The following is a 26,563-nucleotide window of genomic DNA, read 5'->3' as shown; positions in this document are numbered from 1 at the left end:
CGGGGACTAGTGAGCAGGAAGGGCCGCTTCACATCTCAGTACATTAGTCATCACAGGGACTAGTGAGCAGGAAGGGCCGCTTCACATCTCAGTACATTAGTCAGCACAGGGACTAGTGAGCAGGAAGGGCCACTTCAGATTCGGTCTGATGTTAAATTTGACACCTCCTAAAAAACACTGTCTTAGAAATTTAGAGCGAAGACCGCCTCCTACTGGTCCACCAATTCCACTTCCAGCAGCTGTCTGGAATTGCCTGGAGGTCTAATGGAAGTTCTGGGGCTCTAATTGGTCAATAGCAAGAGACTAGATCGAGGTTGGGAAAGGTCTGCTCCCTTCCTCCCCGGTGAATCCTCCGAACTTCCTCGTGTGCCGAGCAGCGGCTTTACACAAAGGGTGGTGGGAGTGTGGGACGTTGTGGAAGCCGGGCCCCCTGGTCTCTCTCGAGAAGCAGCCGGGGGCGAGACCGTCAGATCAGTTAGCTGCCAACTTCCGAACGTCGATTTCCCTGGAATCCTGCACAAAACAGCTGTACGAGACCCCCCCCTCGGATCAAAGCTACCGGTACCAAACGGACCACATGGGCTGATGGTCTTCCTCTGTAACCTTTCTGTTGTTCTTCTATTGGTGTCAAAGCTATCAAAGTCTCATTGGGCTGACCTGAGCTCGCTTTCCCCCTGCTGTGCACACACAGCGGGAGAGCGGAGGAGATAAGGCTCCGTTTCTGTGAAAGAGCCTTCAGTGCTTCCACCACCTGACTTAACACGCTGCAGGAACTTAAATACGAGGACGTTTATATTTCCTACTGCAGATCAACAAGTCCCATTGTCATTTTAATAATCTGGCAGCTTGGGCTGTGAGATAACGCTGCCCGATATTGCAAAGGAAAAAAGAAAGCGCACTCTAGGCAGATGGATTGGACATTAGGAATCCTAGGGTGTCTCACGAAAAGAGTAGGGGTGTTACCCTGGTGTCCTGGGTCAAGAGACGCCCCCCCCCCCCCATCTAGGAGGTCAAACTCCTAGCCAGCAGCCATATCGCCCTGCAGCTCACCCCACTGGAGACTCAGCAGGTAGGAGCCTGGTCAGTACCTGGAGGGGAGACTCCTGGGAAAGCTGAGGCTGCTGCTGGAAGAGGTGTTAGTGGGGCCAGCAGGGGGCGCTCACCCTGCGGTCTGTGTGGGTCCTGATGCCCCAGTATAGTGATGGGGACACTAGACTATAAACAGGCGCCGTCCTTCGGATGAGACGTCAAACCAAGGTCCTGACTCTCTGTGGTCATTAAAAATCCCAGGGTGTTTCTCGAGAAGAGTAGGGGTGTCACCCCGGTGTCCTGGCCAAATTCCCCCCCTGGCCTTTACCCATCATGGCCTCCTAATAACCCCCCTCTCTGAACTGGCTCCATCACTCTGCTCTCCTCCCCACTGAGAGCTGGGGTGTGGGGAGCGGACTGGCGCCTCATCCAGGTGGGGGTACACACTCCTGGGGGTGGAGGGGATCCCCCTGACCTGGAAAGAGCTCTGAGTGGGAGGCTCCAGAAAGGCGCTATAGATGCATTAGTGGTTGTAGTAGTATTAGGTGGGTAGCTGCAACAGCAAAAACGTTCTGTTTCCTTCTCTCTTCAGCATGGAAGAAACCTTTACTTGTTCCCTAGTAGTATTAGGATTATTATTCCAGTCATGATCAAATGCTTGAACATGAGGTACTATCCTATACTGCTTGCACTTAAATTTACAAGCATTTATTAAAAAAAAACAAACCAGACAGACATGTACGCAGTCCCATAGGGGCTATCTTCCCTAACCTCGCCAGCTCTCTGTAGAATCAGGGAGGAAACCCACCTGAACGGGGGAGGAGAACATGCAAACTCCACACAAACAGCACGGCAGGGATCGAACCCCGGGCCCCAGCTGCAGTGCCACCCGTCCCGAGATCGATTTTGCTGCCCCTGACGAGGCCAGGTTACCCCCATCGCCTCCCGAGTGTAACCCGGGACTGCGTTACGCTTAGCGAGGGCTCAGTCTTGCTTTCATTTTCGAACGTGCTTCTGCCTTGGAGAGGTTCGAGAGGGGAGAGGGGCGATAGGATCACTTCCATATTGACAACTGCTACACCGCTAGGCCTACCTGATCTGCGTGCATAATAGCTATTATAATATATAATAATAATTGCTTACACTTCTATAGCTCTTTTCTGGACCCTCCACTCAAAGCGCTTTACAGGTCATGGGGATCCCCTCCACCCCCAGCAGTGTGTACCCCCACCTGGATGAGGCGCCAGTCCGCTCCCCACACCCCAGCTCTCAGTGGGGAGGAGAGCAGAGTGATGGAGCCAGTTCAGAGAGGGGGGTTATTAGGAGGCCATGATGGGTAAAGGCCAGGGGGGAAATTTGGCCAGGACACCGGGGTAACACCCCTACTCTTCTCGAGAAACACCCTGGGATTTTTAATGACCACAGAGAGTCAGGACCTCGGTTTGACGTCTCATCCGAAGGACGGCGCCTGTTTACAGTCTAGTGTCCCCCGTCACTATACTGGGGCATCAGGACCCACACGGACCGCAGGGTGAGCGCCCCCTACTGGCCCCACTAACACCTCTTCCAGCAGCAGCCTCAGCTTTCCCAGGAGTCTCCCCTCCAGGTACTGGCCAGGCTCACACCTGCTGAGCTTCAGTGGGGCTGCCAGTGGGGAGCTGCAGGGTGATATGGCTGCTGGCTATTATATAATATATCATGTATAATATATTCAGTATAATATTATAATATTATTCTTAGAGCAGGGGTTCAGATTTCCTCAGACCTGCTCAGGGTGTGGTACGTGAGTTGATTCATGATTGGCTTAAATGCCAATTAAAACAGAGTGGTTGAATTCCTGCAAGAGCAGTTGACACTTACCAGACTGCTCTCGGCATGACTGAAGGCCCAGAGGACCATCTTGAATTCCTTCCATCCACTTTTGACAGCGGCACTCATTATCGCTGGGTTTCCGGGGGGGGGCGCGAGGCGGGGTACGGCCTGGGTGGGACGCCAGTCCATCACGGGGCACACACACACAGACACACCCACGCTCACCCCAGGGCCAGCATTATCAGAAGCCAACTCGCCTACCAGCATGTCTCTGGACGAAACCAGAGCACACCCAAAAACAAACCCATGGAGAACATGCAAACTCCACACAGACAGCACCCCTGGACCACCACACACTGCTAATGATGACTTCCCAGAAATCTGTGCTCCAGCTTCACAGGGCTCAGGTGGGCTCTGGGAATATTCCGCTAGGCTTCTCTCGTAGTAGTTGCTCCAGGTTCGCGGGGGGGGGCTAAGAGAGACAGGACGGGTTCAAACCCTCCAGTCCAGCACCCTCCCTCACCCTCACCCTCATCCTCTCCAGCTGGTGGTGTAAAAAAAACCCAGCTCCTGCGAATAATGACTGGCACGCGTTTGCTTACTTTCAACAAAGACGCAAAATGGAAAGAGACTGCATTATTTTGTATACAGGGATGACAATTAACGAGGCATTTCTAACAGAGCAAAGCTCCCTGCCCAGAGAAAACGCCAGCCGAAATACGCCAGCCCACACTGCCTCTCTCCCTCTCTCCCAGTGCCTCAGCTCTCACCCCTAGCCCACACTGCCTCCCTCTCTCTCTCTCCCAGTGCCTCAGCTCTCACCACTAGCCCACACTGCCTCCCTCTCTCTCTCTCCCAGTGCCTCAGCTCTCACCACTAGCCCACACTGCCTCCCTCTCTCTCTCTCCCAGTGCCTCAGCTCTCACCACTGGCCCACACTGCCTCCCTCTCTCTCTCCCAGTGCCTCAGCTCTCACCACTAGCCCACACTGCCTCCCTCTCTCTCTCCCAGTGCCTCAGCTCTCACCACTAGCCCACACTGCCTCCCTCTCTCTCTCTCCCAGTGCCTCAGCTCTCACCACTAGCCCACACTGCCTCCCTCTCTCTCTCCCAGTGCCTCAGCTCTCACCACTAGCCCACACTGCCTCCCTCTCTCTCTCTCCCAGTGCCTCAGCTCTCACCACTAGCCCACACTGCCTCCCTCTCTCTCTCTCTCCCAGTGCCTCAGCTCTCACCACTAGCCCACACTGCCTCCCTCTCTCTCTCCCAGTGCCTCAGCTCTCACCACTAGCCCACACTGCCTCCCTCTCTCTCTCCCAGTGCCTCAGCTCTCACCACTAGCCCACACTGCCTCCCTCTCTCTCTCTCTCCCAGTGCCTCAGCTCTCACCACTAGCCCACACTGCCTCCCTCTCTCTCTCCAAGTGCCTCAGCTCTCACCACTAGCCCACACTGCCTCCCTCTCTCTCTCCCAGTGCCTCAGCTCTCACCACTAGCCCACACTGCCTCCCTCTCTCTCTCTCTCCCAGTGCCTCAACTCTCACCACTAGCCCACACTGCCTCCCTCTCTCTCTCTCCCAGTGCCTCAGCTCTCACCAGTAGCCCACACTGCCTCCCTCTCTCTCTCCCAGTGCCTCAGCTCTCACCACTAGCCCACACTGCCTCCCTCTCTCTCTCTCCCAGTGCCTCAGCTCTCACCAGTAGCCCACACTGCCCCCCTCTCTCTCTCCCAGTGCCTCAGCTCTCACCACTAGCCCACACTGCCTCCCTCTCTCTCTCTCTCCCAGTGCCTCAGCTCTCACCACTAGCCCACACTGCAGACTTCTGTATTTGGAGCTGTTGACGCAGTTGCCGGGGCGACGGTGTGGCGCTCTCTGCTGGATGTGGCCGGTCCAAGGCCTGACTCCCCGATCCTCCCCCGCGGGGCTCAGGGCCTTTTCAGGCTGTGTCTCGTAACTGCCCTGCAGCCCAGGCCAGATCTAAACTGAGAGCTGCACGATGTTGTTATCCGGTCAGAGAGCAGCTTCTGGACCAGAGCAAGGAAAAGACACTGGCAAAGTGAAAATAGTCTTTGATTATTCTATTTTCGAATCGCTCTATGCTGTACAGAGCCTCTCCCAGCAAGCCATGGGCCAGAGGCAGGGCACACCCTGGGTGGGACGCCAGTCCATCCCAGGACACACACTCATAGCAGTTACAAATTTGCCGGAAGCTAACTTAACCCACCAGCATGCCTTTGGATTGTATGAGGAAACCCATATGAGCATGGCGAGAACATGCAAACTCCACCCAGACAGGACCCCAGATGTGCAATTGAACCCAGGGCCCCCAGCGCTGGGTGAGGCAGCAATGCTCAGCACTGCCCTACTGTGCAGCCTGTTTTGGAGAAGAAGGTTTCAGCTGCTCTGGTATCAATCCAGAGAAGGGCACCAGGGAATGATTTACAACAGCAGATTTAAAGGAACTGAATCTCTTTAACTCTGGGATTGAGATTGTATAGGAAAGTACTAAAAGTGTTTACATTTCTGAAATGCATCCAACAAAGTTCATCTAGAGGATGGCTTCAAAATAACAGCAGGGTAACAGCAGAGTAAAGAGATGTCTCTTGTTTCTAGTTCAATTCGGTGGGCTGTGAGTCCTGATATTTTATCCTGCAATTGGAGTAGCTCTATTAAGTTATATTCATGGTCACCGCAGTGAATCGGCTTGCTTTGGTTGTAGAAACTAAGGAGGTCCTTCTTTACACAAAGGGTGGTGGGGGCGTGGAACAAGCCTCCCGGCCATGTCGGTGTTGAACCGAGTACCCTGGCTTCTTTCAAGACACGGCTGGATGGGAGCCTTTAAGGCGCGTCTGTACACAAAGGGTGGTGGGGGGGTGGAACACGCCGCCCGGCCTTACTGCCAAACCAGGTACAAACCAGAGGAGCTGGATGAGAGCCAGAGATCGATTAACCGCCGCCCGCGTTAGGTGGGCTGCATAACCTCCGCTGGTTTAATGACCTGTCTGATGTAGGCTCTGTGTTGGAGCAGGCTATAAATAGTCAAACACAAGCCACCTGCTATTTAAAGCTCAAACCGCAGGAGAAAAATCAATCAAGCAGTTGTCAGCCTGTTCAAATATGTAACCCTGTTCAGAGACACGCCCTCGGCCCAGCGTGCCGCTGTCCCGTGCAACGCAATGCTTGTCTTGCAGGGCTGGTCCTGTGTACAGGCCGCGCTGTGGCCATTCCCACGCTGCACCTAGAGAGCCGGCCCTCGCGCCATGCCAACCAGCAGAATATTGACCTCGGTTGATCCCTGCCTTTGTAGTCCAGGTCCGGGTGTGAGCTCCTTCCTGCCTCCCTCTCTCTCTCTCTCTCTCTCTCTCTCTCTCCCTCTGTCTCTGTCCCTCCCTCCCTCTCTCTCTCTCCCTCTCTATCTCTTCCTCCCTCTCCATCTATCTCTCCCACCCTCTCTCTCTCCCTCCCTCTCTCTCTCTCTCTCTCCCTGTCTCTGTCCCTCCCTCCCTCTCTCTCTCCCCCCTCTCTCTCTATCCCTCCTCTCTCTCTCTATCCCTCCCTCCCTCTCTCTCTCCCCCCTCTCACTCTATCCCTCCTCTCTCTCTCTATCCCTCCCACCCTCTCTCTCCCTCCCTCTCCATCTATCTCTCCCTCCCTCTCTATCTCTCCCTCCCTCTCCATCTATCTCTCCCTCCCTCCCTCTCCCTATATCCCTCTCTCTCTCTATCTCTCCCTCCCTCTCCATCGATCTCTCCCTCTTGATCTATCAATCTCTCCATCCCTCTCGATCTCCCCCTCCCGCCCTCTCTCTCTCCCTCCCTCTCCATCTGTCTATCTTTCCCTCCCTCTCTATCTCTCCCTCCCTCTCGATCTATCTATCTCTCCCTCCCCCCTCTCGATCTCCCTCTCTATCTCTCCCTCCCTCCCTTTCCATCTCTCTCTCCCTCCCTCTCCATCTGTCTCTCCCTCTCTCTCCATCTATCTATCTCTCCCTCCCTCTCCATCTACCTATCTCTCCCTCCCTCCCTATTTATCTCTCTCTCTCTCCCTGCATGACTGCCAGTGAATCTGGGAGGGAGTGTCCCAGGATGGGGGCGCTCCGCTAACCTGTGAAGCCAGTGGTCCCCAGCCTTGATCCCGCAGGATCAGGGTGTCTGCTGGTTTCCATTCCGGCTGGGCTCTGCACCTCCGTAACTCAGATTGATGACTGCACTTCATTGATCGGGCCCACGTGTTTAGACTTTTCATGAACTCAGGTCTTACTTGAATGACACTGGATTAAACACAGCCACAGTGGGAGTGTCAATGTACCGGACACACCCATAGTGGGAGTGTCAATGTACCGGACACACCCACCATGGGAGTGCCAATGTACCGGACACACCCATAGTGGGTGTAGCACTGTATTAGACACACCCACAGTGGGTGTAACAATATAGTAGACACACCCATAATGGGAGTGTCCTAGCATTGGATACACCAAGAGTGGGTGTAACACTGTAGAAGACACACCCACAGTAGGAGGGGGTCCTATGTCAGACCCGCCCCCACAAAGAGCATAATTTCCTTTCAGTCTGATTGGTTGCATTTTAGGGGTATAGAGTTGATACCAAACACAAGCCCCACAGACCTTTCAAGAGGCCATTAAGCCTTTGTTCAAGAACTCAGCTGAGGCAGGAGCCAAAAGAGGTTTTGTTTTAATAATCCCGTTGCTTTTCTTTCGCGAATGAGGAGTTGTTCAGGCCATCTTCGCTCATACTTGACTAATGCTGTAGTTTGTTAATCCGGGAAGCTTATTCGGCTGTTTCTGAAAGGCAATCCGTCTCACAAACATGTCTGGACATCTTGTTCCAGACACCCACCCCTCTTAGTATAAAGACGTGCCTCTTGTTCTCAGGCTAAAATGCCTTTTCATGAAGAACTACCTCTGGATCCTAGTTCTCGGTGTGTGTAGGCCTCATTCTGGAGCACCTGTGCCAGTAGGATTCAAAATATTTGTATAGCATAAATCCCTTCTGCTCAAAATTAAAAGTACTTCGGTTCCTTTAGTCTCTGTGTGTAAGACGGGGGGGGGTCTTCAGTCCTGGAGAGCCCCACTCCAGTAGGTTTTATAGATAACCATTAAATCCTCACTCTCTAACGACCTGAACCCAATTTAAAAAATGAGCTCTGAAATCAGGGACTGTTAATTAAGTAGTTTAGAGATCATTTAGAGGAAAAAAAAATAGAACTGTCTTCAGACACAAGGGCCATATTCCACTTAATTGAACAAACGGCCCTGCTTAATTGATCAGTAAATTGCCTTTCCGATCCTTAAGTAACAGGCGATTAGGACCAGGCTTTGTCATCCCTGGTGTAAGACATCCAAATCATGTCTTTAATGAACGTTCCACCCGCTTCTGGATCACTGCTGCAGCACTGGTGTCAGGTCTGTAGTGTAACACTGACAACTGTTGGAAATTTTGCCCGTCGCAAAATGCTGAAACTTCCACATGCAACAAGAAATCCCGTCGTTTCCCTGACCTGCTCCAGTGCTTCTGCACACAAAGGACACTCAAGGAATCGAGGAGTCCTTATAGTTTCCAGTAAGGGTCTGTCCTGCGAGCTCAGACCTCAGCATTATGGATGGCTGGGAATTATGAGTATGTGACAAAATGTTGAAGACAGTGGCCATTTAAATGCCAGATTGTTATGGCCTGGCAGCACGGAGGCACAGTGGTGAATGTGACCACAGGAACTTCAAGCTCAGCAGGTGTGAGCCTGGCCAGTACCTGGAGGGGGAGACTCCTGGGAAAGCTGAGGCTGCTGCTGGAAGAGGTGTTAGTGGGGCCAGCAGGGGGCGCTCACCCTGCGGTCTGTGTGGGTCCTGATGCCCCAGTATAGTGACGGGGGACACTAGACTGTAAACAGGCGCCGTCCTTCGGATGAGACGTCAAACCGAGGTCCTGACTCTCTGGGGTCATTAAAAACCCCAGGGTGTTTCTCGAGAAGAGTAGGGGTGTTACCCCAGTGTCCTGGCCAAATTCCCCCCCTGGTCTTTACCCATCATGGCCTCCTAATAACCCCCCTCTCTGAACTGGCTCCATCACTCTGCTCTCCTCCCCACTGAGAGCTGGGGTGTGGGGAGCGTTCTGGCGCCTCATCCAGGTGGGGGTACACACTGCTGGGGGTGGAGGGGACCCCCATGACCTGTAAAGCGCTTAGAGTGGAGTGTCCAGAAAAGTGCTATATAAGTGTAAGCAATTATTATTATTATTATTATTATTACAGCACTGGGGCCCTGGGTTCAAACCCAGACCTGGGGTGCTGTCTGGGTGGAGTTTGCATGTTCTCCCCCAGGTTTACATGGGTGTCCTCCCCCTGTTCGAAGACATGCCGGGAGGTGAACTGGCTTCTGGAAAAATGTGTCCCTTGAGTGTGTGTGTGCGTGCGTGCGTGCGTGTGTGTCTGTGTGTGCCCTGCAATGGACTGGCGTCCTGTCCAGGGTGTACCCTGCCTTGTGCCCGTTGCTTGCTGGGATAGGCTCTGGGTTCTTCTGCAACCCTCTACTGGATAATAATAATAATGGGCGGAGCGTTGGCTCTGTGGCTGAGGATCTGCGCCTGTGACTGGAAGGTTGCCGGTTCAAATCCCGCGGCCGGCAGAGGAATCCTACTCCGTTGGGCCCCTGAGCAAGACCATTAACCCCCAATTAGTCCAGGGGCGCTGTACAATGGCAGACCCTGCGCTCTGACCCCCAGCTTCTCTCCCTGTCTGTGTGTCTGTGTCTCCATGGAGAAAAGCTGGAGTATGCGAAAAGACGAATTCCTAATGCAAGAAATTGTATAGGGCTAATAAAGAAACATTACATTATTATAACATTATAAAGCAGTGAGGAAACGGATGGATATATTTCTAGGGCCCGACCCCTCTGTGTTTACCCTTTACAGAATTAACTGCAGCGATCCTGTTTGTTCAGTGACTTGTCGCAACTTGCCCATAGCTTCTCCTGTCCTCTCTGAAGGAACGCTGAGCGAGGCGGGGGAGGCCTGTATTAACACCACAACACAGAGATCGTAGAAACGTCCCGGCATTGGCGTTTCTGTGTTTCAAGATACCTGCAATCTGTACGGCTTTTCAAAGCCTTTTGGCTCAGGAGCAGATGTAAGAAAATGAACCTTTTCATAAGAGAACACATTCAAGACGTTACTAATACGAAGTTATTATGGGCTCCTGCAGGGTACCGTTGAGTGTTACAGCCCAGATGTCTCGGGTTCAAACCTGGGTCATGTCACTGGCACGTATTCCCCAAGCACTGTCGGGTTGAGGCGAATCAATCGGGGTGGGGGACACTGAGAAATTCCCAGAAGCCCCCCCGGCTTGCCGCGACGTCAGAAGGCGATCCTCCAATCAGCACGCACTCGCCCGACAGGCGCTGTGGAGCTCACGGGTATCACATGATCATCTCTCGTGCGTGTCACTTCCTTTCCCGGAGCAGGGGCAGGACTTGCAGTACTGTACAGCCAAGTCTTCAAAACAACACGAAATTCCAAATTTGCGTGGAGTGTAAGAACAGAAAGATCCAGAATACTACTTGGAATAGACTGGAACTGTGATGCACTTACATCATTTCCTAATTATTATGCAAATGTAGGTAGTGAGGTTAGTCTGGATTCATATAGCTTCTACTTGCCAAGTGGGTATACAAGTCACTGGCCCCAGTATTACAAAAGCTGCCCAACGTGGATAACATCTTCTATGAGCCAGTGAGAGCAGCTTTAATAGGATGTGATATGTAAGCCAGAAAACTGAAACAGTTTCAGCACCATCTCCTGTAGTGGTGAGAGCTGAGGCACTGGGAGAGAGAGAGAGAGGGGGAGGCAGTGTGGGCCAGTGGTGAGAGCTGAGGCACTGGGAGAGAGAGAGTGAGGCAGTGTGGGCTAGTGGTGAGAGCTGAGGCACTGGGAGAGAGAGAGGGAGGCAGTGTGGGCTAGGGGTGAGAGCTGAGGCACTGGGAGAGAGAGAGGGAGGCAGTGTGGGCTAGTGGTGAGAGCTGAGGCACTGGGAGAGAGAGAGAGAAGGAGGCAGTGTGGGCTAGGGGTTAGAGCTGAGGCACTGGGAGAGAGAGAGAGGCAGTGTGGGCTAGTGGTGAGAGCTGAGGCACTGGGAGAGAGAGAGAGGGAGGCAGTGTGGACTAGTGGTGAGAGCTGAGGCACTGGGAGAGAGAGGGAGGGAGGCAGTGTGGGCTAGTGGTGAGAGCTGAGGCACTGGGAGAGAGAGAGGGAGGCAGTGTGGGCTAGTGGTGAGAGCTGAGGCACTGGGAGAGAGAGAGGGAGGCAGTCTGGGCTAGTGGTGAGAGCTGAGGCACTGGGAGAGAGAGAGAGGGAGGCAGTGTGGGCTAGTGGTGAGAGCTGAGGCACTGGGAGAGAGAGAGGGAGGCAGTGTGGGCTAGTGGTGAGAGCTGAGGCACTGGGAGAGAGAGAGGGAGGCAGTGTGGGCTAGTGGTGAGAGCTGAGGCACTGGGAGAGAGAGAGGGAGGCAGTGTGGGCTAGGGGTGAGAGCTGAGGCACTGGGAGAGAGAGAGGGAGGGAGGCAGTGTGGGCTAGTGGTGAGAGCTGAGGCACTGGGAGAGAGAGAGGGAGGCAGTGTGGACTAGTGGTGAGAGCTGAGGCACTGGGAGAGAGAGAGGGAGAGGGAGGCAGTGTGGGCTAGTGGTGAGAGCTGAGGCACTGGGAGAGAGAGAGAGGGAGGCAGTGTGGGCTAGTGGTGAGAGCTGAGGCACTGGGAGAGAGAGAGGGAGGCAGTGTGGGCTAGTGGTGAGAGCTGAGGCACTGGGAGAGAGAGAGAGGGAGGCAGTGTGGGCTAGTGGTGAGAGCTGAGGCACTGAGAGAGAGAGAGAGAGAGAAGGAGGCAGTGTGGGCTAGGGGTTAGAGCTGAGGCACTGGGAGAGAGAGAGGGAGAGGCAGTGTGGGCTAGTGGTGAGAGCTGAGGCACTGGGAGAGAGAGAGAGGGAGGCAGTGTGGGCTAGTGGTGAGAGCTGAGACACTGGGAGAGAGAGAGAGGGAGGCAGTGTGGGCTAGTGGTGAGAGCTGAGGCACTGGGAGAGAGAGAGGGAGGCAGTGTGGGCTCGTGGTGAGAGCTGAGGCACTGGAAGAGAGAGAGAGGGAGGCAGTGTGGGCTAGTGGTGAGAGCTGAGGCACTGGGAGAGAGAGGGAGGGAGGCAGTGTGGGCTAGTGGTGAGAGCTGAGGCACTGGGAGAGAGAGAGAGAGGGAGGCAGTGTGGGCTAGTGGTGAGAGCTGAGGCACTGGGAGAGAGAGAGGGAGGCAGTGTGGGCTAGTGGTGAGAGCTGAGGCACTGGGAGAGAGAGAGGGAGGCAGTGTGGGCTAGTGGTGAGAGCTGAGGTACTGGGAGAGAGAGAGAGGCAGTGTGGGCTAGTGGTGAGAGCTGAGGCACTGGGAGAGAGAGAGAGGGAGGCAGTGTGGGCTAGTGGTGAGAGCTGAGGCACTGGGAGAGAGAGAGAGGGAGGCAGTGTGGGCTAGTGGTGAGAGCTGAGACACTGGGAGAGAGAGAGAGAGGGAGGCAGTGTGGGCTAGTGGTGAGAGCTGAGGCACTGGGAGAGAGAGGGAGGGAGGCAGTGTGGGCTAGTGGTGAGAGCTGAGGCACTGGGAGAGAGAGGGAGGGAGGCAGTGTGGGCTAGTGGTGAGAGCTGAGGCACTGGGAGAGAGAGAGGGAGGCAGTGTGGGCTAGTGGTGAGAGCTGAGGCACTGGGAGAGAGAGAGGGAGGCAGTGTGGGCTAGTGGTGAGAGCTGAGGCACTGGGAGAGAGAGAGGGAGAGGCAGTGTGGGCTAGTGGTGAGAGCTGAGGCACTGGGAGAGAGAGAGGGGTGGAGGCAGTGTGGGCTAGTGGTGAGAGCTGAGGCACTGGGAGAGAGAGAGAGGGAGGCAGTGTGGGCTAGGGTTGAGAGCTGAGGCACTGGGAGAGAGAGAGGGAGGCAGTGTGGGCTAGTGGTGAGAGCTGAGGCACTGGCAGAGAGAGAGGGAGAGGCAGTGTGGGCTAGTGGTGAGAGCTGAGGCACTGGGAGAGAGAGAGAGGGAGGCAGTGTGGGCTAGTGGTGAGAGCTGAGGCACTGGGAGAGAGAGAGGGAGAGGTAGTGTGGGCTAGGGGTGAGAGCTGAGGCACTGGGAGAGAGAGAGAGGGAGGCAGTGTGGGCTAGTGGTGAGAGCTGAGGCACTGGGAGAGAGAGAGAGGGAGGCAGTGTGGGCTAGTGGTGAGAGCTGAGGCACTGGGAGAGAGAGAGAGAGGGAGGCAGTGTGGGCTAGTGGTGAGAGCTGAGGCACTGGGAGAGAGAGAGGGAGGCAGTGTGGGCTAGTGGTGAGAGCTGAGACACTGGGAGAGAGAGAGAGAGAGAGGGAGGCAGTGTGGGCTAGTGGTGAGAGCTGAGACACTGTGTGAGGCAGTGGTGTTGTGTCCGATATTCGCCGCTCTGTGTGCAGGAGGGGAGGGGACAGTCCCTGCTCCCAGAAGGGCTGAAGGAATCTCCAGCCCCCGGCTCCTGCCTGCAGCGTGTCCGCACCGGCGGCGCCGTCAGCGTGCGAGTGTCTGGACTGTGTCACTCTTCAGCGCCCATGAATCACCCCGGCCCTTTAAATTGATTCATAGCCCGGCGCTCGCTTCGCACGAAATTAATACTTTTGTTTTGTTTTTATTTGCGACATTTTTTCCCTCCCTCTATTACGCAAAAAACAAACAAACCCCGAACTGGCAGACTGTTGTTAAATCACGCTGCGCGCTTTTCCACCGAGAGTGATAAATCCGCCGGCTGTGTTTGGCCAATGTCGACGTCTGCTTGGTTTACAACCGCTCCCCTCCTTGGCCGGCGCCTCGTGTGACACAGCGCCCCCTGTTGCTCGCTTTTAAAAACGCACCCGCCCCGAAACTGCAGCCTGGACGGTCGATGAGGGCGGGGGGGGTCAAACTGATCAAGTTTAAAGACGAATTGAGATGTGAAAAAAAGTTTCACAGGCGGGAAACTACCGGAAGCTAAAAGACGTGTTGATGCGCTTTAAAAACCTTGGGGGGTTCTTTTCCAGACTCTAAAAATAAGAGAATGAGCCTCGAATTTGGGTGGCAGCAACCTTAGTTTTTCCCAGGAGTCTCCCCTCCAGGTACTGGCCAGACTCCCACCTGTTGAGTCTCCAGTGGGGCTGCTGGTGGTTAGTGGTGCTTTTTCACTAGTGATCTTTTTTTCACTAAAGATCAGCTCTCAGCTCCTTTAAGATCAGATCACTTTATCGGCCCTATACAATTCCTGCATGAGGGATGTGTCTTTTCACAGACCCCAGCTTGCTCTCCATGAGACACACAGACAGGGAGAGAGAAGCTGGGGGTCAGAGCACAGGGTCGGGCATTTATATAGCACCCCTGGAGCAGCTGGGGTGAAGGGCCTTGCTGGATTTGAACCGGCAATCTCCCAGACACAGGCACAGATCCTCAGCCACAGAGCCACCAGTCTACCCTAATGACTTTACTAGTGCTAAAGGTACACTCTCCCCCAACTAAATCTATAATTTGGTCATTAGGGGAAGAGAGACCAATGTGCGGTCACATACGTATTATTTTTTTCCTTCGTTCACAGTGCGGTAAATTAACCAGCTCAAGTTCATGCAGCACCACAGACGTATCTATTTATTAAACAGCTTATGGTGCCACCTTGTGGCCAGTCTGCGTAGCAGCACTACCAAATATTCCAAGCGGACTCAGAAGAGGGAGTTTTTTTTTTTTTTTGACTCGCCGGCTCGGCGTTATTTATCAATAAGTCTGTAGTCCGTCTGTGGGCCAGACCAAGCTTGTGCAGTGAAAAAAAATATCTATTACACACCCGAGAACTGCGGGAAACGCAACAGGACTCGACAGCCACCCTGAAACCTACAGATGCTGGCAGCCCCACTGGAGACTCAGCAGGTGTGAGCCTGGCCAGTACCTGGAGGGAAGACTCCTGGGAAAGCTGAGGCTGCTGCTGGAAGAGGTGTGAGTGGGGCCAGCAGGGGGCGCTCAGCCTGCGGTCCGTGTGGGTCCTGATGCCCCAGTATAGTGACGGGGGACACTAGACTGTAAACAGGCGCCGTCCTTCGGATCAGACGTCAAACCGATTTTCGTGGAATTCTGAACAAGAGGTGACAAGCATCCGATCTGAAAGCGATGCACAAAGGCACAGCATCTGTTCGGGTTATTTGCTGAGCGAAACGAGGCAGCAGTGAACCTCGTTCTGGGAACAGGTCTGTGGAGAACCTCCGGAGTCAATAATTCAGCTCAGAGTGAGCTGGTCCGGGTAGCAGTGGCTGCACCTCTGGCTAGGAGGTTGCTGGTTCAAATCCCACAGCCAGCAGAGGGATCCTACTCCGTTGGGGCCCCTGAGCGAGGCCCTTCACTCCCAGCTGCTCCAGGGGCGCCGTATAAATGGCCGACCCTGCGCTCTGACCCCCAGCTTCTCTCTCCCTGTCTGTGTGTCTCCTGGAGAGCAAGCTGGGGTCTGAGAAAAGACACATCCCTGATGCAAGAAACTGTACGGGGACGATAACGTGGTCTGATCTTAAGATCTGAGCTGGACAGAGACCCGTTCTGACCTCTCCAGAACCAGGACCCAGGACTGAACGGGATCCGTTTCGCCTCCTTAATTCCGAACTCCTGTGGATTCTGCTGGAGGCAGTAAAAAAGAAACTGAAGGAGGCTAGAGATCCCAGTCACGCAGAGACTGCTCAAAACAGCTGCTGTAGAAGCATTACAGGGTTTAGAATTGGGCCGCGAGGTGACCTCGGCCAGATGACCGCTGTTAATTCCACTGTGTTTCTTTTCTCCCGTGCAGATCGGCCCCAGTGATCAGAGGGGGCGTCGAGCCCCACCCCCCAGACGTCTGCGTAGAAGCTCACTGGCTCTTGGGAAGATGAGGCCCCAGGCTACATCCCCTCCTCTTTCCTCTCTCCCGTAGCAGGGCCGGCCCAGAGTTCTCGCCCCGCCCCCTGCCCCGCCCCCTGCCCCGCCCACCATGCCACTGCCCCACCCCTACCCCACCCCCTTCCCCGCCCACCCCAACCTCACAAACTCCTCCTCCTCCGCCGCGTCCTCCAACTCCAGCTCGGCCGACCCCCTGGGGGGCCACGCCGTGTGGGAGGTGGTCCTGATCGCCTTCGTCACGGGCTCCCTGTCCCTGGTCACCATCGTCGGCAACCTGCTGGTCATGATCGCCTTCCGGGTCAACAGCCACCTGCGCACGGTCAACAACTACTTCCTGCTGAGCCTGGCCTGCGCCGACCTGGTGCTGGGGGCCGTCTCCATGAACCTGTACACCACCTACATCATCACGGGCCGCTGGACGCTGGGCAACCTGGCCTGCGACCTCTGGCTGGCCCTGGACTACGTGGCCAGCAACGCCTCGGTCATGAACCTGCTGGTCATCAGCTTCGACCGCTTCTTCTCCGTCACGCGGCCCCTGACCTACCGGGCCAAGCGGACCCCCCGCAGGGCGGCCATCATGATCGGCCTGGCCTGGGCCATCTCCTTCGTCCTGTGGGCCCCCGCCATCCTCTTCTGGCAGTACGCCGAGGGCACCAGGACGGTGCCGCCGGAGGAGTGCTCCATCCAGTTCTTCTCCCAGCCCATCATCACCTTCGGCACGGCCATCGCCGCCTTCTACCTCCCGGTCACCATCATGATCATCCTCTACTGGCGGGTGTACCGGGAGACGGAGAACCGGGCGAGGGAGCTGCCCGGCCTCCTGGGCTCGCAGGCCCGGGGGGCGGCGCCGCCGCCGCCACCGCCTGGACCCCAGCCGCGGGCCAGCGCCAGCAGCGGGACCACCACCACCAGCAGCAGCAGTAGCAGCAGCAGCAGCTGCGAGAGCCCCGCCGGGCCCCAGAGCCCGGGCCGGGGAAGAGGAGAGCCCCCGGGCTGCTGTCTCCTCCGGCCCAAGCAGCCGCTGGAGGAGAGGAGGAGGAGGAGGAGGAGGAGGAGGAGGAAGGCTCCGCCGCAGCAGGGCGAGAGGACCTACCGGGAGGCCAACAGGAACGGGAACTGGAACGGGGAGGAGGAAGGCTCGGAGGACTCTTCCTCGGAGGGGGAACCCCAGCGGGAGGCGAAGGGGGTCTACGCCATGGTGGCCCGGGTGCCCCTGATCCGGGCGGGCCGCGGCGGCGGCCCGGCGGAGGCCGGGGGGGGAGGCGTCTCGGATCCCGGCCTGGCCCGGGTGCGGGCCTCGGGCTCCGGCAACTCCTCTTCCTCCTCCCCGAGGGACAGCCTCAACCTGTCCTCCCTGGCCCGCTCGTCCCCCGGCTCGCCCAAGAGGCAGAAGCGCCGGAGCCAGTCCCTGATCAAGGAGAAGAAGGCGGCCAGGACCCTGAGCGCCATCCTGCTGGCCTTCATCCTGACCTGGACGCCCTACAACATCATGGTGCTGGTCTCCCCCTTCTGCGACAAGTGCGTGCCCGACACCCTCTGGCAGCTGGGCTACTGGCTCTGCTACGTCAACAGCACCGTCAACCCCATGTGCTACGCCCTGTGCAGCAAGTCCTTCCGGGTCACCTTCCGGATGCTCCTGTTCTGCCGCTGGGACAAGAGGCAGTGGGGCAAGCCCCACCCCAGCGCCCGCCCCTCCTACTGCCCCTCGAAAACCAGCAGCAGCACCGTCTGAACAGCCGCCCCCCCCTCCTGTCCCGGGACCGTCACGCGGTCTCGTCCGCGGGGGGGAAGGGATGCCCCCAAATCGTGCTGCGCACCCCCCCCCAAAAGCCGGGTGGTTCTGGGCCGACGAGCCGAGGGAACGGGGCGAGAGGGGGGGGGTTTCTGGGAAAGGGGTGCCCGTTCGTCCAAAGTGAGGTGAGCGGGTTCAGGGAAGCTGGGGACGTTCAGTCGGGCCGGCAAGAGAGAGAGAGAGAGAGAGTGTTGAGGCGGCCAGCGAGGTCTCCAGCCTTTTGGGGGGTGCCAAACCAACCGATCTCCCCTCCCCCCCCCCAGCTGTCGTGGGGAGAAGGGAACGAAGAGCTGGGGAAAGGGCGGATCGCGGGAATCCCGTCTCGGAATCGCCCCGGGCCGAGGATCGGCCAGTCCGGTGGGCTGGCGGGCGGGCGGCCAGCAAGGGGGGGGGGGGGGGGTTATCCGTGGCTGGAAGAGCGCAGTCCAGGCATAAAGATGGGATCTGCATGCAGGGGGGGAGGTGGCGGGGATAGACGATCCGGAATGCAAAACCGGCAACCAGCGACTGGCGAACTGTACAGGACTGGACTTGTTGCGGGTTTTCTTCTGTCCTTTCGGAAAAAAAAAAGTTTTCTCGGTCACAATAAAGGGCGCCCTGTGCTCCGATCCTCCTTCTTCTGCTTTGGTACGACCAATCAGGGAGGCTGTGAAAGCACAGACATCCCTCTCTCTCTCTCCCCCTCTCTCTCGCTTTCTTAATCCACAGATGGAGGACGAGAGGACATTACTGTCTTGGTTGACGTCTGCCCATCAGCAGGAAGGAAGTGAAGATCCAACACATTTCATAGACCCGCAGTCACGAGGAATTCTGGGCATTAACGTTTCAGCCTTGACGTGTTCCTGTGCCGGCTCTGTTGAGGGCAGATTGGCGAGACAGCACGAAAAGCATGCATTCCCATAACTTTTATTTTTTTAAGACTGCGATGGCAAGTTACTTACAAAAAGTGATCCATCACAGTAACTTATGCGAGTATTCTGCTGAACGGTTAAAGAGCTGGGGAGAAAAGTTTAAAACGCACATAGTGATCCGTGTAGCGTAAACACTTGCTACGAAAAAGTAATACGTCTTATAGAACATTTTATTCAGTTTCTAATTCTTTCATAGAGTGTTCCCTTACACAAGGACATTGGAACGGTGATGGATTTAAAAACCTTCCCCGATCTTACTCTGAACATCTCCAGAAACCAAACGGACATTTCTGGCCTGTTTCCCAGTGGAAAGACGGCTTTTTTCAGGCTGTTTGAAATATATCCACACTATTACAGTCAAATGCTGTACACCATATACCTACTTTCCTGAAATGAGCAGACCAGTGTCTTACTTGGGAACCTTGGTCTAATATAATGTCCTATTCTCCCACAGCAACACTGAACATGTTCTGATTGTACAATACTTCAATGGTGGTTAAATATATTTGTCTTCAGCACACGTGGGTCACGTATTTACTGTACATCCCCATGGGAATATTCACAGGTGACAACTGTTCAACGTCCACGTAGGTGCTCAGGTGCAGGACGTTTCAGGGCTGGGGTCCTGACTCCTCAAAGCTGGTTCTAGTTTTTAGTTCTAGCTTTTAGTTCTAGGTCAGCAGCCATATCACCCTGCAGCTCACCACTGGCAGCCCCACTGGAGACTCAGCAGGTGGGAGCCTGGCCAGTACCTGGAGGGGAGACTCCTGGGAAAGCTGAGGCTGCTGCTGGAAGAGGTGTTAGTGGGGCCAGCAGGGGGCGCTCACCCTGCAGTCTGTGTGGGTCCTAATGCCCCAGTATAGTGACGGGGGACACCAGACTGTAAAGAGGCGCCGTCCTTCTGATGAGACGTAAAACCGAGGTCCTGACTCTCTGTGGTCATTAAAAACCCCAGGGTATTTCTCGAGAAGAGTAGGGGTGTTACCCCGGTGTCCTGGCCAAATTCCCCCCTGGCCTTTACCCATCATGGCCTCTTAATAACCCCCCTCTCTGAACTGGCTCCATCACTCTGCTCTCCTCCCCACTGAGAGCTGGGGTGTGGGGAGCGGACTGGTGCCTCATCCAGGTGGGGGTACACACTGCTGGGGGTGGAGAGGGATCCCCATGACCTGTAAAGCGCTTTGAGTGGAGTGTCCAGAAAAGCGCTATATAAGTGTAAGCAATTATTATTATTCTAGTTAGGTGTGAAAGCAGAGGGAGGTGAAAGACACCTGGATTATTGTAGGGCAGTCACAGAAAGATTTCACTTGCCTTGGACTAAAAAACAAACAAACATTGTTTGGTCAAAATGACCCAGAGACCTGTACCCGAGCAATTCAAGTAAAACTCTCGTCGAGTGGCGCAGCTTTTCTTGCTGTTGGAATTCAGAATCACCAGTTTCTGGGGTTCATGCAAGAAGGGTCTCCCCCCCAGAACGCAGGTAACCCCACAAACCGTAGTACTCGGGTTTCACCAGAAGGACCCGGGACCGAGCAGGTAAGGTTCAAGAGTTAAAGGGAAGCAGGCCTCGAGGCGGTTTAAACCTCCTCAGGAATTTCCACCCCTTTCTTGATTTCGGACACAGCTAGTTCTGGTTTAACGAGCCAGCGACCAGCTGGATGTGCAACGTACCTGGTACAGACGGAGGCGGGGGCGAGTCAGAATTCGGCACCAGTAACACTGCTTGTGGGACAAGACGACCACCGGGCAGCTCGTCTCAAGACCTCCACTTACTCCTTGAGCTTCACCAGGTTTGCAACGGCGCTCACGAGACTTTAAATGAAACAGCGTTTCAAGGGCTCGCTGGGAACCGAAGGTGGTTCACCAACCACTCGCTGCCCTCCAGCGACAAGGCTCTCCTGCACAGTTGTAATCGCATTGATCAGCATTAAAAATCAGAACAGAAAGCATCTTTGGTGGGCATTGCTGCCTCACAGCGCTGGGGGGTGCTGTCTGGGTGGAGTTTGCATGTTCTTCCTGCATTTGCGTGGGTTTCGTCCCACTGTCCGAAGACAAGCTGGTGGCTTCTGGGAAAACTGCCCTTGGCGTGAGTGTGTGTGAGTGTCCTGTAATGGACTGGTGTCTCACCCAGGGTGTACCCCACCCTTGTGCCCACTGCTTGTCGGGATAGACTCCGACTCCCCCGTGCCCCTCAGCTGGAAGAAGCAGTAAGAAAAAGGATGGACAGATGGAAAAACTATAAACCTCCTGTATGACCCAACGTAATTTGGTTTTACTTAGACGGAAATATCTTCAACCCCCAACATCTGTGCATTCTTACGGGAAATGAGTTCTCAACATAAGCCATATCACCCTGCAACTCACAACTGGCAGCCCCACTGGAGCTCAGCAGGTGTGAGCCTGGTCAGTACCTCGGGGTGTACACCGGGGTGTTACCCCGGTGTCCTGGCCAAATTTCCCCCCTGGCCCTTACCAATCATGGCCTCCTAATAACCCCCCTCTATGAATTGGCTTCATTACTCTGCTCTCCTCCCCACTGATAGCTGGTGTGTGGGGAGCGTTCTGGCGCACTATGGCTGCCGTCGCATCATCCAGGTGGGGCTGCACACTGGTGGTGGTGGAGGGGATCCCCATTACCTGTAAAGCGCTTTGAGTGGAGTGTCCAGAAAAGCGCTATATAAGTGTAAGCAATTATTATTATTATAAGCATCTGCCCTGGGAACTCAGATCTGACTGATCTGCCTGCCCAAGATCCTCCCAGATCCGACACAGAGCCTCTGGAGATGTTCTGCTTTAAAACTGAGCTCCAAGCGCCATGGTTCTGAGTCTTCCCCGGGCTCTGTCGAGTCCGGATCAGAACCGAGATGTGGACCCCCCCCGCCCCAATCTAAGCAACGGAAAACAGCAGGGGGAGTTCGGTGTCGCCCAAAAAAAAACCAACAAAAAAAGAGAGATTTATTTTCCTTTATAAAAACAAGAACAATGATGTACCATAAAAACTGAAACGTCCCGTTAGAGACTGAATAAAACTAGAAAAACAAAATGCTTACAACCATCCTAGTAAAGAACATTGGAAAAACATGGAAAAAAATGACCCTCTCTCCATCCTCCTCCAACAACAAAAAAACATTCAAAAGGCCACTAATTCTACCCATGAAAAAAAAACCCAACAATAACATAACTAGGCAGGTAATGTTTTAGTAGTAATGGTTAGTTGGCTATTGATAAAACAAGATTAAATCATCCCCCCCCACCCCCTCCCACCCGCCCCCAAATAAAAACATCCCGACAGTAAATACATCATAAAAAGAATGAGAAAATAATGCGATTGTGTGTACAGTTCACGGACGTGTGGGGGTGCGAGGTTACACAGGGTGATGTGGACAGGGGAATGCTCTTGTGTGTGTCTGGACAGCGCGGGGGGACAGAGGAGTGGACTCGATCGACGGACAGTGGGGAATCTACCGCCTCTATAAACTCGGAAGAGCTCTCTCGGTCCCCCCGTCTGTAACCACCCCGATATGGGTCACAGGATTGGGGGTCTCGTTTTGACACGTGTGGTCTGGCAACCTCAAGATTCGGATGAAAAGGCGCCTGGGTCAGAGGTCAAAGGGGGCTGGAAATGTGACCCCCCCCAACCACCACCCCGACTGGCGGGCAAGAGGCAAGGCGATCGGGGCTTTCCGGGAAATCCGAGGGGGGAAACATCCCAGGTCTCATCCCCAGGCTGCGGGAGACCTGGGATTCGCACACGGGGAAAGGAAACAGGCTGAATCTGCTGCAGGCTCCCCGATTCGTGTGGGGGTAGCAATTTCTGCACCCCCCTCCACCACCACCGACCCACAGCCCCGGGAACGTTCCTCAAGTTAGGCGCCGAGACGCTGGGAATTCCGACAGAATTCCGTTTCTCCGTGCCACGGGCTCAAAACCCCCCCCAGTGGAAAAATGTGTTGCCGTTTCGGATTGACAGAAAAACCGAAGGAGGGGGTTGGGGGGTGGGGGGCGTTTCTGTGTTTGCCCTCTGCTCAGAAGCACCCATGAGAAATGAGGGGGCGGTGATCGGAGAGATTCCGAACCACAGCCAGCCGAACATACCCCCTCCGGGACCTCACTGGGGAAGGGATCAGAAAGAAGCAGCTGTCCTTCTTCCATGAGAACCGAGCGGGTGTGGGCACCGTTGTCTTTTTTGAAATGCAGGAACGGATCTGACTGACCGCTGAAAAAGGGTCTAAAAAGCACTACAGAATAAAACATGGGAGAGAAAGGGGATGGCACGGTCAGCCCCCGATGGATTGTGGGACAAAGCCTGGATGAGCAACTAAACCGGCTTCACAGCTCAAACGCGTCGAACTGTCACTCATGTACGAGTCTGATCAGAGCAGCAGTCCTCATCGCGTTCTGCTCCGGGACGATATTTCTGAATACGTGCTCGGTGTGGTAGGTGCTAACTGCTGACAGCCGTTTAAAAGCTGCAGAACTGGAGTGGGGCAACGGAAGTAAAGTAGGCCTTCTGAAACCAGTCGAGAACGACGTTCCAAACAGTGGCGGCTCTCAGGAATGACGAGAGAGAGAGAGAGAGAGACAGAGAGAGACAGAGAGAGACAGAGAGATAGGGACAGAGACAGGGACAGAGAGAGACAGGGACAGAGAGAGAGACAGGGACAGAGAGAGAGACAGGGACAGAGAGAGAGAGATAGGGACAGAGAGACAGAGACAGAGAGACAGAGACAGAGAGAGTGCTGTGCCAGACGCCGGGGACATTTTCCGCCTCCGCAAATCCACCCGAGTTCCCCCCCCCACCAGAAACTGTCCTTAAATGTAATTTCACGTCAGGAATTCAAAATCCGCAAAGTGGACAGCAAGCTGCTCTTCCGGAATACGTGCCCAAAGACGGCAAGTGTCGCGCAACATCCTTAGGAGAAAAACAAGGTCTGCATCCAAGACACTTCCCAGAGCCCTGGACTCCTTCACCTAGGCCTAAAATTCCCACAGTAGCTGTAGACTGGAGATGTACAAACACCATTATCTCATGTAGTCTGTTGCAAGTCCTTACAGAGTGCGGCAAATTTTGGATTGAGTAGACGGCGTTGAAAGAGGATTTCCATTAGTTTTGTTCATGAACGACACCACATCAAAGGGCAGAACGCGCTGGCACCCAGCCCGGCACCATCTTGTCAACGAGACCAGACACTGAAAACGTCACGGCCTCCCGAGTTCAGTACAGGGGGCTGGATCGGGACCGAAGAGGCCACACGCAGCTAAATCGGAGGCTCTCTGCGTTGAGGGGCTCCACGCGGACCGCGATGGAGTCGGGTCTCCCTGTCAAGGGGACCGAGAGACGTCTCATGCCCCGCCTTCCTGCAGGAATCGGCTTGCCGGGGATGAATCAGATCCAAGAGGCACACAAGGACAAGAACGTCCGGCAAGGAACGAGTACGGGGAGGGAAACGGGTCATCGACACGAGTCAGTCACGCGGCGTTTAAGGGAGGGAGGGAAAAACGAGTGTTTTTCGGCTATCTGCTGCCTCGATTTCAGCCATATGGGTCGCAACTTTAGGCCGGGCAGTCCCTGAACCTTTAGAGGAGTTCAACCATTTCCTGTCCCCCCCTGTAAACATCCGCGCGCGCCTTGAGCCCACGATCGCGAAGGCGGAGGCAAAAAACGGCTTTTGGGGGGGAAAAAAAGGGTTCAGTCGGGCCCCTGAACGCCACTCATGTGGCGTGTTCACACCCATCTCCGAAAGCACCCTTCCAACTCCCCCTCAGGTGCCGTTTCGGGGTTCCTACTACACGCCATTGAGCAGTGATGGGCTGGACATTAGGTACGGGTCCGTCAAGCGATTTGGGACTGTGCTTTTCTTCGATTCGACCGCCTGCTCTCTGGACTGGAAGGGTACTGCGCTGAAGGAAGGGGGCACCGCGGTATTTGTGACAAGAAACTCCCACCCCCTGCAGGACGATCACAGGTTGGCTGGTATCTACAGATGACAGCTTTCAGGTTAAAGCAGATCGCGGTCTCGCAGCTGAAGACGGAAAGCCACAGGTACAGGTTTTCAATAGCGTGAACAGCCACCCTGTGAGTCCACTGAGGTGGCGAGGAGATGGCGGCGGGGGGCGTCTGGTTTTCGGGATCTGACCCCCTCTCCCCAGCAGGGCGCACAGTTCCCCTGGGCACGGCCCCCCACCCCCCCGTCCCTCCCCCCTGCGTGGATCTGTAGGCGAGGGAAGTCACAGGGGCCCCCCCCCCATCACGACGGAGGCGCGTTCTGATTCTGATATATGGAGGCTTTGTCTTTCAAGAGGTCCAGACACAGGTGACAACTCCAGCTCCCTGAAAACAGAAAACGGGGGAAATTCAGGAGCCTTGTTTCAATTCAACGGTGCTCAGGAGGAAAAGAGAACCAGGACGCACTGCGTGACAGATCCCTCTCTCTGGCAGCAAGCCCTAGAAACCTCGGCACGTGAAAACTGGAAACATGAGTGGGGGATCAGTCGTACTTTGGGAACAAAGGAGACAAAAGCCTGCTTCTTCTCCTGAACTCTTAACCCTCAAGAAACGCAACTGGGCGGTTAAGCTGGCACAAAGGCTGGTGGCTCTGGTGCAAACGCATAACATAGCAGGGCCCAGAAGCTGCTCAGCAACCGCAGCTTCCTGGATTTAAATGTCACCCGACCAATGGTCTTCCACCCTTCGGTCAGGTGACTGAGCGTGACTGTCCCCCACTGCATTCTGGGGAATGTAGTTCAGCCAAGAGTCTCCATCTTTCACACTGGAAATAACCCACAAACCTCCCTTAGAATCTCCCAAACCTGTCCTGCCCCCACCAACCTTTGCTGAGCACTACAGATTACTGGCCAGTTGCAAGGCAAATTAAATTTTCCCCGAGGTCAAGGTGACTAATCTTTGTGACACGATGAAGTGAACACCATAGTTAAGACGATGTCCACTTTTAATGCTTCGGGCATTTAAGGTTTTATTCAAGTGGACAGAGAAGAAGATCAGGGGCCAGTTGCCGGGCGCATCACAATAACGTTCTGTTAGTTTTCCTGGTTCAAGCGTTTCTTCAAAGCAAGCGAACACAATGAGGTGAGCAGCCAGGCTACAGGGAAAAGGGTCCATATTTAAGACTTTAAACTTAAAATATATATATACACTGACATTAATTTTAATTTGAGTAAATGAAAAGGGTAACAAATGAGATACTGCCATACATGTTTGTATTATGTGCTATATTGGGCACTGGGGCGGTACCTCACAGTATGGGCACTTAATTCAATTCTTGGGGTGCTGTCTGGGTGGAGTTTGCATGTTCCCCCTAGGTTCATGTGGGTTTCCACCAGCTGCTCTGGTTTTCTCTCACAGCCCAGAGACATGCTGGAAGGGGAATGGGCTTCTGGGAAAACGGACGCTGGTGTGTGTCCTGTGATGGACTGGCGTCCTGTCCAGGGCGTACCCTGCCTTGGCCCTGTTTGCTTGGCTCAGCCACACGGCTGGACTGCTTGCTCCTGACTCCCACCAACACTGTCTCTCCTGTTCCTGGTCCTACACGCTCATCCTCATAACATTCGGCTGGGTTTTCAAATCCCCGTTGCACTGCTGAGCATCAAGTCATCCAGTGGGTATAGTCAAAAACCCATCAGGATCTGCAAAACTGTATTCAAGACTCAAAAGTAACCTCTTTTTGCACACAATTCTGTCTGACCTGGTTTCTCTGCTTCAACGCGATTTTTTTTTGCGATACTGTGACAGGCGGTTCGCTGGGGTTTATCGACGCAGGTCTGGAGGGGTACCGACGTCGCCCTCGACCGGAAACGTTTCTAACCGGGGGAGGAGATAAGATGGGACTCACCTTCGGGGGGCTCTGACATGGGGGGGCTGAGACAGTACATGTGGTAGCCTCGATCGCAGTCGTCGCAAAACAGCAGCTGGTCCTAAGGCAAAGAGGAGACACTTCAGGAGCTGCAGGAGGGGAGCAGAGACATTCACTGCTGCTGGAAACCAGCTGCAGTTAGCTCAGGTGGTTAGAACGTGGTGCTAATAGCACCAAGGTTGCGGGTTCAAATCCGTACGGGCCAGGCAAACTCCTTCTC

At 54.9% G+C, this 26,563-nt stretch overlaps 3 protein-coding genes across 4 annotated transcripts in view; 2 read left to right on the top strand and 1 right to left on the bottom strand.

The window, feature by feature from the left end:
- Positions 1-26,563, top strand: part of LOC148646722 (sodium/potassium/calcium exchanger 3-like) — a 173,603-nt gene that overhangs the window by 92,364 nt on the left and 54,676 nt on the right. The gene's annotated exons all lie outside the window — the stretch shown is intronic.
- Positions 15,796-18,169, top strand: LOC148646727 (muscarinic acetylcholine receptor M1-like). The gene has a single exon (XM_088608881.1). It carries the CDS (start codon positions 15,861-15,863, stop codon positions 17,499-17,501), a length of 1,641 nt encoding a protein of 546 aa, XP_088465007.1. The 5' UTR covers positions 15,796-15,860; the 3' UTR covers positions 17,502-18,169.
- The window catches only part of dpf2 (double PHD fingers 2), a 31,120-nt gene continuing 25,979 nt past the window's right edge, over positions 21,423-26,563 (bottom strand). For both annotated transcript variants that reach the window (XM_088608886.1, XM_088608887.1), the window contains 2 exons: positions 26,323-26,404; positions 21,423-24,803 (listed from right to left, as the gene is read on the bottom strand). In XM_088608886.1, the coding sequence (XP_088465012.1) occupies positions 24,721-24,803; positions 26,323-26,404 (165 nt within the window). In that variant the 3' untranslated portion in view covers positions 21,423-24,720. The remainder of the gene's footprint in view (positions 24,804-26,322; positions 26,405-26,563) is intronic.

Source organism: Lepisosteus platostomus, chromosome 16 (genome assembly GCF_059453375.1).
Source record: "Lepisosteus platostomus isolate fLepPlt1 chromosome 16, fLepPlt1.hap1, whole genome shotgun sequence".
Lineage (NCBI taxonomy): Eukaryota > Metazoa > Chordata > Actinopteri > Semionotiformes > Lepisosteidae > Lepisosteus > Lepisosteus platostomus.
The sequence above is the reverse complement of the archived record's forward strand: the minus strand, read 5'-3'. Positions and strand labels throughout refer to the sequence as shown.